General features: G+C 39.1%; 1 protein-coding gene across 1 annotated transcript; it reads left to right on the forward strand.

Moving 5' to 3' along the window:
* The first annotated feature begins 1,213 nt into the window (after positions 1-1,213).
* On the forward strand, positions 1,214-13,816 carry LOC145785702 (uncharacterized). The gene is made up of 4 exons (XM_082597397.1): positions 1,214-1,342; positions 2,215-2,347; positions 10,605-10,667; positions 12,739-13,816. Exons 1-4 carry the CDS (start codon positions 1,266-1,268, stop codon positions 13,246-13,248), a joined length of 783 nt encoding a protein of 260 aa, XP_082453523.1. The 5' UTR covers positions 1,214-1,265; the 3' UTR covers positions 13,249-13,816.
* The last annotated feature ends 202 nt before the right edge of the window (positions 13,817-14,018 follow it).

A 14,018-nucleotide genomic window follows, 5' to 3' on the forward strand; every position in this document is an offset into this window, starting at 1 on the left:
TTTTCTTCGCTGGTCATCTGGTGACTTAACTTAGCACTGAAAGATATTGCATTTGAATAGAGGACCAGCATTGAGAGAAAACATATTTATTGTTTCTGCCCTGGGTTCTGGTAAGAAGTTTTGGAATTGTTCTGTTCCATCAACTTTTGGGTTTGTAGTAGAAATGTGATAGCACGCACCTGATGTGGATTGATACAAGTGCTAGTAATCTAAACTAAGTCAGCCTATGATAGGGTTGGGGTTTCAAAACTAGAGCTTCCGAGATCGGAATTTCAAATTTTTTACCCGTTTTTTTTTCAACTAACAGTAGAAAAATCAGCTTAGCCTACCTTTGCTAAGCTAACTAAGCTGATCCTGTTTGGACCCAGTGGCTGTAGGGTAATAAACTGCTGATGCAAATAAAACAATGCATGAAATTAAAGTCCATCCCATTTGGATGAACATCTGTTTTTTTTCGGACAAAAAAACAACATCAAGAAACTCTGGTTCAACTCTCGGGATGTGCGCTTCAACAAGTCATAACAAGGATAAAAGTTCCATGGACACAATCGATAGCCTAAATGTCATGAATAAAGACGATTGCTGATTTTATTAGTAAAATACCTAAAAGGTGAGGAAGAACTTGCCCCAACTGATACAAGTTTGATAGCTTTCTTAGCTTTTTTCAAGCTTTCCAATTTATCTGGTTTTCACTTTCCTTGAAAATCTTCCGCAGATTCCATGAAAAATACAGTCTAGCCGGAATCGGGATATAATTGGGGTATAAAAAATGGAGAAAATCCCTGCATTTCGGGACTTTTTAAGTACCCAACCTTTGATTACCAACAAAATGCGTATACTGTATTGATTCGGATCGTAGCGATTCTGTTTAAAATCTAGAAATCAATTATTTAGTATTTGTGTGGACGTGATCTTCGAAACGCCAAAACTTTCACTCAAGCTTTGGTCACAGCTTTGCGACCAAAACATCAATCACTTAATGGTCTTTGAATTGTTTGTGCCTTTCGAATGGCCTAAAGATATGTTTTCCCAGGCTTGTTCAATGTAAACAACATCTAGCGTTTAAAAGCTGTGGTTTTGAAACTAAGTTGTTGAAAGTCCATGTTTTCCTTTGAATAAGCTGAATTCTGATGCAGATGCTATGTAGCCGCGGGCGAATGAAAGCTTTCAGTTTATCTGGACATTTTATAATTGAAAACTTTCAGTGTTGGAAGAAACAGCTTGTCACGAATTAAATGATACGGAAAATTTGAATAAACTTTGAAATGACAGAGCAAGGAAGAGAGGAAAATGGCATGGGAGAGTCTTTCCCTCCAAAGCTTTACCATGTCAGAATTGTGAGGTAAAACAACAGAATCGACTGACTTTGCGACAATCGAGCTGTTCAATAACAAGAGGTTGTGTGTCAGAAATCCTCTCGCTTGAGCTAACTATAATCGAGGTGTGATAAATGGAACAAAGCAGCGACTACTTACGTTGTTGAACGAAGTGGTTTTGACGCAGTCAAGTGTGTTGGATCTGGTACTTTTGAACTGGAAGGCAAGGAAGCCAATCTTTGTGTTCACATTCAGGCGTGCCTGTGTCCTGCCAAAGACACACACCCCAGACAGCAAATCAATCATTTTACATTGATTGAACGTCTGCAGACGTTGAACCAATGTAAAAAACGGTTGATTTGCTGCCTGGGACGTATACTCTGGGGTGGTGTACCGACGCCCTCAAGTGCCACACCAGGACTCTCATCACTCGACTATGAAGGCAACACGTCAAAGCGGTCGGTCAACCGCGGTATTTATAAAACATCTGGTTTGAAAGGCAACTTTTCCTGATTCCTGATGACCCATTTCATAATTCTATTGTATTTTGGGCTTAGTTTGTCAACAGTGTGGTTACTAGAATTTTTTACTATCAGAGTTTTTTAAACTTTTATTTAAAATGCTAAAAAAATCAAAAAGCGCCAAACTCAAAATAGCTTGCGAAATGCATTAAAAACGCTCAAATTTGAGATTAAAAAAGCCAACATACAACTCTTGCTGGAGCCTCATCTTGCATTGCAGCTTTTGGCTTCCTGTCGATGGTGCCATTATAGCGATGGCGATGTCTACACATAAGCCGTCGCTTTCAATAACATGCGATATTTTGGGCTCAAACTCTATAAGTGCATCACATTCTGGTTTAATTTATTAGCGATTTAAATTTTGTATGTCTTTGCAGGGTGGGACTGGTACATCTTATTGTTGGATTCGTGATTATAGCAATTGGCGTCATGGACGTTTCCTTCAGCTTGGTTGCCTTTGCTTTATTTCCCATAGCGAAAGTGTGCACTGGGATATGGACAGGAGCTGTGGTAAGTCTAGTGGCTACCTTCATGTCTAGGCCAGTGCTTCCCAACCTTTTTCAGTTCGCGACCCACTTTTGAAGCAAGTTTTATTGTGCGATCCACAATGAGATATGACATATTTAAATGGTATCTTTACTACTGGCGTACGTACTGAAATAGTTAAAGCGACACAACACATCAAATTGTTACATATTTGTTGCTTTGTTGCATAATTGTTACGTAATCATAATGCAATAATTTCCCGATCTAGTGGAAAACAAGGCGCACAATTCATAAAAATGGAAAGTCAACAAATGAAGTGAAGACAAGAGTAGCGAAGGCGCTGTAGGCTACTGTCCAAGACCAAACTGCGGCTTGTGAGATTGTCACAAATTCAATTGTTCTGCTGCTTGTGCGTTCAGTCAAGCCCAGTTATGGTGACCTATCATAGTCCTTTTTACTTTATTATGTTATTGTGTGATTTTATTTTGGCAACTCTGGTCAAAGTTCGTTTTTAGCTAAAGCATGGCTTGTTGCTAGACAAAGCTTACTTTATCTGTTTTTGACTTTTATGTATCATAGTTGAGTAAAAGGGTCAAGTATTCTGTTATAGTTGAGTAAGAGTGTCGTTTATCCTGTGTCGTCTGTAATTACTAGATAGTTATTACTTTAGCCTACCTTAATTAAGTATTCGCCTGACCAGTTAGCCCAGCTCTGCAGTTAGGGGAAGGGAAGGTAATTTGATACACTTTTAACATTTTTGCCTGTTAACTGAAAATTACGTGACACAAACTATTGATTTTAAGCTGAAATGAAAGTCTGATCCCTTACACACTTTTTAAAAACATTTTCACTTTTCTATTTTTGTTACTTTTTTTTTAATTGAAATTTTAAAAACGTCACTCAAATGTATCAATTTACCTTCCATGGAAGGTAAATTGATACACCCGGAAGGTAATTTGATACAGTAAAGCTAATAAAGGAATCCCCTTTGACAGCAAAGCAATAAATGAAAATTTAATATGTGGTTGGCGTACTTGGGTGCAAGGACGACTGTTGAGGCCCATGTGTGCGGCGAAGCTTCTGCAGCGAAATGGACATGGGAAGGATCATTGGCTAGAGTTCTTATTCAAGGGGAGAGCATTGCGCTTTTCTCATTTTTTGACAGCAGACAGCGTGTAGGCCTACGAAAGCCTATATAATAGTTGTTTCTCAAAGTAGCAGGTCTTGTTAATAAAGAATAACTTATTAAAATCAACTAGATCAATGACAACATTTACTACAGTCACAAAAAAGAATTTAATATACTGTATCAATTTACCTTCTCCACATGTATCAAATTACCTTTTTCAAAAAAAGTTATCAAATTCTGATTTTTGTATGCTCGCATGCACATTGCAGAAAAAACGTGACATGCCCTTGAAGCTTTATCAATGAACTGTCAAATGAGTTTGGTTTCATCTTTCAGAAACTTTTCTTTAATTTTCCAGACGAAAATAATCATGAGTTAAAAATTTTACGAAAATACTCAAAAAACACATTTTTGCAATTTTATGCCATGAAAACACGAGTTTGCTGCATGGTGCAATTTTTGTAGGCATTATTTTCACAGATCTTCCACCTAATAACAATATTTTTGACTAATATTATTTGTACACTTCTGTAGGGGGGGTGTATCAAATTACCTTCCGTATCAAATTACCTTCCCTTCCCCTATAATGAGACTGTAAGTAACTACTAATTTTTATCCATTTACTTGGTTAACTAAGAGAACTGGGGTGTGCTATGTATTTCTAACCGCCATTCCTTTTGTTTTTCATGCTCGGATTCTATTTGAATAAGACTTGATTGATGTTGTAAACTGTATTTAATAAAGTGACTAAGGCTACACAAAAAGTGCTTCTTACATAGCAGTCCGCGCGAGTTTGTAAATCAGACAAACCGTGACAGAGATCCATAGTAATGTCGGTATTTTTTAGAAAACTTTAACATTCAGTAACATTTAGAAATGCTTCGCGACCCACCGGTTGGGAAGCACTGGTCTAGGCCAGGGGTCTCAAACTTAAAACTGCTAAGAAGGCCAAATGCATACCTACTTGCAAAGTAATCCAAGGAACACAATAGACAATAAGCAGTCAATGAACAAAATAGCATAGTAAGAAAGCAATAAAATGGGGACGAAGAACGCACCAAAAACGTAAGAACACAATAAAAGAAATAGTGCGAAGAAAAAAGAGATAGAAAAACACTGTAGACTAAGAACGCAAAAAAGAAAAAACGAAACAGAAAAGCAAAACAGAACGCAAACGCGACGACCTGGAAAGCAAAAATCTTGCAACCGACTTTCAAAAAGAGCAGAAAAAATTGAACTGTTGAAGAACTGACTCCGCAAATACCTGATGTTACTATTTCAATAAGGGCACAAGAAATGATATAACAGTAGGCCTATGTTTCATGCCAGGGATTGGTTTCATGCATGCAATAAAATGGCGCCACAATAAATTGTGAAATTTGCTATGCATTTGTCGATTTTTTGAGCAATTTTAGATTTAATTTTACTTATTCAAATCTTAAAGCTTTGGTAGTTTGCTTTGTTGAACCATAGACAAACAAAAAAAAGTAACTTTAGCTGGTTTAACATGTTTTATTACACAGAGACATAACACAATTAGAAAATCAACTCAAACGTGTTCAACTCGTACGTGTGTCCTCCTCAGGAATTACTTAAATCTGCAATATAATATACATAAAATTTTTCATTTTATGTACAGTAGCCTATAATGCAGATCCTAAGTAATTCCTGGTGAAGTCATGCAGCACAGCGGTTGAAGGCATAGGCGTCGAAATAGGGTGGGCCGAGTGGGCGACGCCCACCCTGCCGTGAAACGAGGGTGGGCAAAATATCTTTCGCCCACCCTGTTTTCATGACACTTATGAAGTGTTCATTACAATTATTTCCGTTTTTCTTAAACGCTGGATTATCCAACCAACTGCAGCGCAACTTCTTGTTTTACGCTATGTCTCTCGCTAAGTATCCGACAGAACAAAGCAATTCCGCAACAACGCTGCGTGGAAAAAAAGGGGTACTCACTGCATTGTTGTTGTTACGGCAACTGCCGCAGCTGGCAATTCCTGGTGAGAGAAAGCCACGTTTGATCTTTTCTCCGAATGGTCTCACTTTCGTTACGTCACAATCAAACTTTAGTTCTCGGTCAGCGTAAGGGAATGTGAATATGACATCATAATGGACATGACAATAAAATAACTGGTACAAACTAAAGACGTATTGAAACAATCGCTTTTACAAATCAAAATGCGGCAAATCCGAAGGCGCCACTTTAAAAATAACAAATCACGAGTTACGCGCTTTTTAGGTCGCAAATCAAACATAAAAGAAGTTTGTTTAGTTTAGCAGCGCTCATAAGATCGCAAGGTGCAAGAAAGAAAACATCCAACCTATTAAAGCTTAATTGCTGCAGCGATGCTAAACGCAGTCTTTATGAGAAAGACTAACCACACTCTTCGAAATTACCGTCGGCAATTGCCGAGGTGATTGTAAGGACCACAAGATTACAAGAAAAAACTAATTTTCTTAAACTACACCAGACTAGGATGTTGATTCAATGTTATTATTGCTTGCTGGATGTTTTATTTGGGTTACTTCCAACTTCACCGGCGCTTAGACATGTGCCCAGCTGGGAGAATCTTTTATAGAAATATCACCCTATTTGCATTGATTTAACTCCAGTAGACGTCAAATTATTGTAAGCATCTACTTCTTGTTGCGCCTCGCTTTCCGTTATCTCGTCCAGCTGATACAGCATCTGATGATACCGATTCTGACTAGTTCATCAAACAGACTTTGTGTTGCTCGCAGTGTCCCAATTGTGCCGAAATTATGTTGGCTTATAAGCTTACGTAAATCGAGGCAATCTTCTCGCAGGGAGCTTTTGAAATGTTACCTGTACCTGGTTGAGCAATTAACGTTATTTTGTGATAATTCAACGTCGCTAGATGTCGAATTAATGTAAAACAAACGCAAATTTCTTATTGGGCATTGTTGTTACGCAATATAACCCGCCGGAAAATTAAATCGATTTGTGCTGACTCGAACGTTGAATCAACCCAAAATTAACTTACTTTCCCCTCCCCGTGAGTTTTTAACGTGAAATACCGTAACAGCGTGCGTATCGCGTTGCTCGCTTTATCACTACTTTTGGTATTATTACATCACAACAAATCAAACAATGCGTTCGTGATAGACTAATCTAGTATATTTTTCGCTTCTCGTTTTACATGTTTTAGTACAATCTTTTCCTACTAAATGTTCACAGCAATTGCCGAGGAAATTTCAAGTTTTGCCGTTTGGCCTCGGCAACGTTTTTGCCGAAGTAAAAATATGCTAATTTTGAAGACTGAACCATTGCGAATTTGCAAACATACACAAAACACATTCAATGAAATCTGTTTGAAAACTCTCGCCCACCCAGAATTCCTCTCTTCTAAGAAAAAATCGACGCCTATGGTTGAAGGTAGGTCAAAACTTCCTTGAGAAGAACTCGTAAAGCGTGACCTTGTTGCCCTAAACATGGACTCTGTCAGCCCAATAGATCCCTAGGTATGAAAAGGGATACTTCGATCTCGACGGACAGGCCACACACTTAACATAAAGATTAATTCATGACTTGTATACTTAAAATTGGTTGATGATAATGATTGCGGAAATGGGTTTGAGGCAGGGGCTCCGGACACTTCCTGAGAGTGGGGGGGGGGGGGTAATTTAAGCAGGAGCGGAACGATGTTTTGACATCGACAGGGGGTTATTGGATTATCGCATCACATATACTTCTGGGAGGTCGCCCGCCAGACCCCTTCGCATTACTGAAAGCTTCAGTTTCTTATACAGCATCTTAAGCGGCATGTTTCGCGCCGAGGGCGCAAAATTTTTGCCTTTCAGCACGATTTAAAATCGAAAAATTATTACAGTGAATCTGAAATCGCGAGCAAGAGCTCTTTAACATTTGCCACACTTTTTGAGGTTTTTAGACAATTTTGACTGGAAGAGGGGACGTACGCAAAATTCCTCTCTGTATTCTTCTTTGGCTCAAGTCCTCCAAATTTTGCACTTCAGACGCTAAATCAGTGGTTCCCAAAGTGGGCGCCAGCGCCCCCCTGGGGGCGTTGGCGACCATGAAGGGGGCGCTGGTTATAAAGTGGGCGATTGGGGGGCGCTGAGAGTAAATCAGGGCAGTTACAAGAAGAGGATTGCAAAGCATTTTTGTCATGTTTCGCTTCAAAGAAATACAAAAGAAGACGGTGACTATAAGAGCTCCGTGGCAAATATTGTGGTAATTATGTAGGCAACCTTGCTTCGCATTGCCTTACAAGTTAGTTGAGGTCGTAACGTAACGCATAACGCATGATAATTTGAAGCACTGCGATTACGCAAATCCGATCTTACAGTCCGAGAGTATTTTGATCTAGCGTTCGTCTTAATTTATCTTTGAAGACTGTCATCAAATCAGTGAATAAAATTAAAGCGCACGCTGTGAATACACGCTTTATTCAAACGATTGTGCAATGAGAACGATGAAGCTTTTGAGCGCTTACTACTCCACACCGAAGTACGATGGCTTTCCAAGAGAAATTGCCTTGCACGATTTTATTCCCTGATTGAAACTATTGTGGAATTTCTAAATAGTTGTGATCCTGGCCTTACGAATGACGTCCTGGTTGTGAGAAATAATATCGCCTACTTGTCAGACATATTTTCCAAATTTAATGAATCAAAATTATCCCTTCAGGGTAACGAAATAAGCTCGTGTTGTATCAGCGAAATTTAGCCAGACGAGAATTTTTCCAATTCTCAAACTTGCATCAACTTGATACCAGTGACAAAGGCATATCCGATGTTGATGTAGAGACGTACAGCAATCATCTTGAAGAAGTCCACAAAGGCATGGGAGTTCGATTCCAGGATGTATTCCAGTTAGAAATCCATGACTGGATAATCGACCCATTCTGTGATATTTCCGAACATGGAATTCTTGAGGAGGAACTGATAAAATTGCAAAGCGATTTTGCACTCAAACCGAAGTTCAATATCTCGTATCAATCGTTCTGGCAACAGAACCAAATCAAAGAGAAATACCCTCACGTGCGGAATCGGGTCAAAGTTTTTATCATTGCTTTTCCCAGCTCATACTTGTTGGAGCGTGCTTTCAGTGCCGTAACAACGCTTCTGGATAACAAAAGAAACCGTCTTGGCATAGTCAGACGGGGAGACTTAAGATTGTTCCTATCCAAAGTGAAACCCGATATCAAGAGGCTGATCTGCACCAACCTCATCCGTCTCATTAGAATTGGTCTTTAAGTTGTAATGAATGGAGAATAACTTTGGTTTTACTTTTTTTTGTCAAAGGGGGCGTTTGATGCTCTGTTCGTTGTCCAGGGGGGCGATATTAAAAAAAAGTTTGGGAAACACTGCGCTAAATGGTTAGATTTAAAAGATCAAAAGCGTTAAGGTGAAAGCTTTCTGTAACTTAATTTACAAATTACAATTGCATGAATACAATACGATAACCTGTGCCATAACAGCCGCAGTGAAAGAAAAAGTTTCAGCATTCAGGGGTGACGAACCTTTTTGCGGTCGCGGGCCACTTTGTCAATTACACATGAGTTATCGGGCCACACAACTTTTTTATCGTAACCTACTATGAAATGTTTTAGAAGCGACTCAAGGTATTATTCATGAAAAGTAACAAACGGAAGATGAAAGTAATAAAACCCACACAGTTGAAATTATCTTACTCAGAATCGAAACATAGGCTACAACAGTAAAAAATAAAAACAAATCAACTTGAGCAAAAATGATAGAGCAACAGTACTTGCACTGATAATGAAGACAGTTTAATTTTCGAAACGTTTGCTTTCATATGAGTATGATTTCTTCTTTTTTGGCTCCATCCTTTTTGCTCAAGTTGACTAAATGTTTCGACCATTATGCTCCGAAACAACAAATCAGTTAATGAAATTTCTTTTTTAAACAACAAACAATAGCCCATGCGAATCATGCAGCTGAAGCTATCTAATGATGCATCGAAGCATAAAATATTAAAAAATAACATTGAAGCATTGAATTTTTTTGCTTAGTGGGATTTTTGGAAAGTATTTTGTTTGACTAAGCGTTCAATATTAGGTCGGACAGACGATGTGGCAACTCTCAACTGCATACTAAGATTTTCATCTGTCAGCCTCGACCTGTAACGACTTTTTCACGTAAAGTGTTTAGGGCAAGTAAATAGCAAAGGAAAGGTGTACCAGTGAAGGCATAAAACAGCTTTGACTGAAATATCTTGGTCTTTAATGCATGAGCGATTGTCAAATTGTTTTGCGGGCCGCACAAAATTCTTTGACGGGCCGCAGGTTCGTCACTTCTGCAGGGTCTAGGCCAAGGCCCTACATTCAATTCAGAAAAAAATAAAAGCTAAAATGCATTAACTTTTACTACAATCGAAAATATAAACCATTGAAACAATGCAACTGTAGTGGGTTTTGTTCGTGAGTGGTAAGAGCGAAATTAAACAGTTTGTAGCAGTGAGAAACTATGACGTCACACATAGGGCATTGTAAATGTAATGCGTATATTTTTGACAGGATCCATAGTTTGGCCATAGATGACTTGCCGTTGTCTTGCGAGTTTCCAAGCAAAAACCTCAAAATTTGTGCAACAAAATAAAAACATGAAAATAAAACACAAAAGTAAAAATATATTAAAAAGGAAATTTTAACTCTACATTAGTGGGGGGGGGGGGTTATTTTGCATTAGTTACCCCCCCACTCCGATTGGTGGCGGGGTAATCACCCCCGCGGACCCCCCTCTAACGGAGCCCATGGTTTGAGGTATATAATGTAGCCTACCAGGATACGCTGAAAATGTTTACTTGTAAAATATTGATGTGAAAGCATGCTTGCAATGCACACAGCACAATAATAATAATAAAAATAAAAAAAAAACTACAACAACCACATTGTTTTTCACTAAACCCAATTGAAAAAGTTTTGAAGATGCTACGCTATGTAGTTTACGTGGTATAAAAAAAACGAAAAATTTTAAGGTGCTCTACAGTAGCCTAAGTCTAAGACATACGAGTATGAGATAAATTTACTGGCTAGGCTACATGCAATCAATTTACTGGCAGGCTACATATTTTGTATTTGAATTGTGGTATTTTCGTAATATGAGTGATCCGATCATGACTTGTAACGACTGGTAATGTTTTAGGTTGTTGTAACTGGATTCGTTGGAGTGTTACAATCAAAGTCGGAGCTAAGAAAAAAGGCGGTTGTAAGTGGTTTGTTAGTTTTTGTTTTTTCATAATAGAGATGATAGAGATGATTAATAGAGAATTTTTCATGATAGAGATGATTTCAGCTTTCAATGTCACAAAGGCAAGATACAAGGTGCTAATTGGAAATATTGCCTGTTTAAAAAAAGGTCTGACTTCATACAGTGCCGGTCTTAGGGTGTTTTGGGCCCTGTGCGGAATATGCTTTGCGGGCCCCAATGACAATGATCCAATTCAGTAGCGTAGCTATGTACTTTGAAAGGGGAGGGGTGGTGGTGGAGGCGTGATCGCCGAAGGCGACAACCAGCGGCGGGGGGTCTGGGGGGGCCACCCCCAGAAAATTTTGAAAATTTACTTTGAATTTGGGGCATGCTGAGAGCATGTTCAACAAAAATTTAGATATGAATATTACTGTAAAATGGTGCTGTCCGATGGCATAGCAAAAGGATAAGATCATGCTTTCTTTGACATTTTTCGGAAATAAAGCTATGTCTCTGTGTTAAGTCTGGATGCAACCTATTTCGTGCCCTGAAAAATTCGTACCCCGATTTCGTACCCTGAAATCGTGTAACAAAATCAAATTTCGACCTATTTCGTCCCCTAAAATGATCGAGAAATTTTGAAATGTTTGCGGCAACTCCGATCAGCGAATTCGGCTATGTCGTGTTTTTTTCTCGATCTTTTCATGGTACGAAATGTTCAGGGGACAAAATAGGTTGAATTCGTTGAGTCTCTATGTTTTTGTTGCTAATTCCTTTGTTGAATTCACTTGTTGAATTTTTCCATTGAAAATGACAAAATTACTGCATTTTCTGAGTAAATTGCGGGCCCTGTGCGATTGCACGGTTTGCACAACCCAAAGACCGGCACTGCTTCATAAATGAGTAATGTTGTTTAGCCAAACTTAGCAGTTCCTCGATCTATAAGCTGTATGGTTGCATGGAAATGTAAACCGTTTTTTTACAAAAAGCTTTTGACGGTTTGCATGGCCAAGAACCAAGTAGACTACTATTACGGACATCTTATTCCAGGCCGAGATTAAAAAATACAATGTAAGGGTAGGCTACACAACATCCTGTCGCGGTCGACCTGTCGCTGACAACTGACCACCGCCGAACTGTCGTAAGGACATCTCACCAATAGACGACTTGACTCAAATTCGCTACTACTCCGATTAACGCTTTCTCATCATAGCATACTCATTGCTCATGGTTTGATTCGGACCTTGGACATCTGTTGATCCATTTTAGGAAACAGCAACAAAGTAAACTTAAAACCTCTAACTCCTTCTACTTGTGACTTGCACAATGTAAACCGATATTTTTGGGATACCTCTGCTTAGGGTTCCATACAGTAAAAAACACAGCTATTTCAGTAAATTGGCTACAATATCAAAAAGGCTACAATATCAAAAAGGCTACAATATCAAAAACATCAGCAATCAACAAATGTTGGAGTTAGAAATTTTAAGTTTACTTTGTATCTGTTTCCTGAAATAAACTGAGATCAACAGACGTCCAAGATTCGAACCAAACAGGCCACGGGCATGCTATGGTAGAAAGCGTTAATCAGATTAGTAAGAAATTCGCGACAAGTCGTCTAGTTGTGCAATGTCCTTGCGACAGGTCGGCGGTGCTCAGTTGGCCAGCGACAGGTCGACCGCGACAGGATGTCATGTTCCGAAGGCTTTTATCCAAATGTTGGCCGCTTCCGTTTCCTGCAACAATACCTGCAAGCTTAAAAGTTACCGGCGCAGGCCTGATAATAAAGCATTTAGCGGCACCTAGTGCCATTTCATATCGATTCGTAGTCCCAGATCATGCTATTCCATGCACTAGGTGTAGGTGCCGCGAAATAAAAACTGTCTTCAGGTGTTCGTCTGCTCTCGATTGGAGTTGTATTTTGTGATTAATTCACATGGCTAATTTATACTTATCTCGCTGTTTCGTTCGTTACAAAGTTGAGCGGACAATACATCCACAATTCGGATGGCGTTATTGAAATAAGCCACTTTAGTTAATTGAATAGATCAAGAAACCTGCTAAACTTCAAACCATCTTTCTTATTCAGAGCATCACGTTTGCAATCTCCTCTGTGTTGGCTTGGCTACTTTCAATTGTCATGATCGGAGTAGCAGTCGGCGAGATTGCTGAGTCTGAATTTGTTGAGGGGGAATTGATCACACGACAGAAGCTGACCAACAATGGCACCGATTGTTCAAACCTGACGGAAGCGGCAAGGTTAAACGTGACATGCGTTGCCACGGCAACGTTCGATCAGAAATTGGTCTCTGATATTCTTTTAATTGTTTTTGGATATGTTGAAGGGTTCGCGGCGTTTTACTCTGTGGTTGTCTCCGTAGACATTGCTAAAAAGCAGGCACGTTCAAGCGATAAAGAAGGAATGAGAATGACAGAAATAGTAAACGCCCCAAAAGCGAGAGCAAATCCTCATTTTCAAGAACACCCAGAAAGCCAACAATATCCTGAAGATACCAACCCAACAAACAATGTGGGCGTCAGTGAAGCACAACCAGATCCGGATTTAGGTTTGGATTTAGGTTTGGGTGGACCTGAGTAGTAAGAGATTTTTGGTAGCTGCCCAATCAGTGATTGGTCTCAAAGCAATCTGAAAGCATTCATTGTTGGCTCTTGGTGGGATGACCAATGCTTGCAGTTTGCAATACCCAGGCAGCAAAACAGCCGTTTAGTAGACTACATTGATTTAATGTGCAGACGTTGAATCATTGTAATAGCAACTAATGTGTTGTCTGGAGAGTTGTATGATGATGTCATGTAAGGTTAACGTCGCAACACTTTGTTTCGCTGTTTATTGATGTTGTAGTTCTGACATGGAAAGTTCTGACACCAACATGGAAGTTCTACAAACGATTAAATCAAGAAAATTGAAATATTTTGGCCACATGATTCGCAATAATTCTATTCAAAGACAACTACTAGAAGGAAAAATGAAAGGCAAACGAAATAGGGGCAGATCACCAAGAATTTGGACTAATGATATTGAAGACTGGTCAGGACTTAACTACAAAACTGCAGTAGAAAAATCTTACAACAGAGTAACTTGGCGTCTCATTGCCTCCAACCCTCGACGAGAGGAAGGAACTTAATGATGATGATCAGTTCTGACAAGGTCGTCTTGCTTTCGCGAAGCAACAAATTTAGTTCCTTCGCTTATTTGTTCTTCATATCAGTGCAAATCAAGATTACCAGATTTTTTGCACAGTGCAGAGCCTAAACCGTCTAGGATAGGCCTAATTGATTGTTCACAGGCCTTTTATTATAGCCTACATTTCAGGATATTTCACTAAAAGTTTTAAGTTTATAATCTTA

Source organism: Aplidium turbinatum, chromosome 16 (assembly GCF_918807975.1).
Source record: "Aplidium turbinatum chromosome 16, kaAplTurb1.1, whole genome shotgun sequence".
NCBI classification, from domain to species: domain Eukaryota; kingdom Metazoa; phylum Chordata; class Ascidiacea; order Aplousobranchia; family Polyclinidae; genus Aplidium; species Aplidium turbinatum.

Excerpts from the sequence above, each read along its gene's own strand:
- LOC145785702 (XM_082597397.1), top strand. The coding sequence starts at position 1,266 with ATGACAGAGCAAGGAAGAGAGGAAAATGGCATGGGAGAGTCTTTCCCT. Across the intron at positions 2,348-10,604 it reads GGATATGGACAGGAGCTGTG|GTTGTTGTAACTGGATTCGT; the intron begins GTAAGTCTAGTG and ends GTAATGTTTTAG. Across the intron at positions 10,668-12,738 it reads AGCTAAGAAAAAAGGCGGTT|AGCATCACGTTTGCAATCTC; the intron begins GTAAGTGGTTTG and ends TTTCTTATTCAG.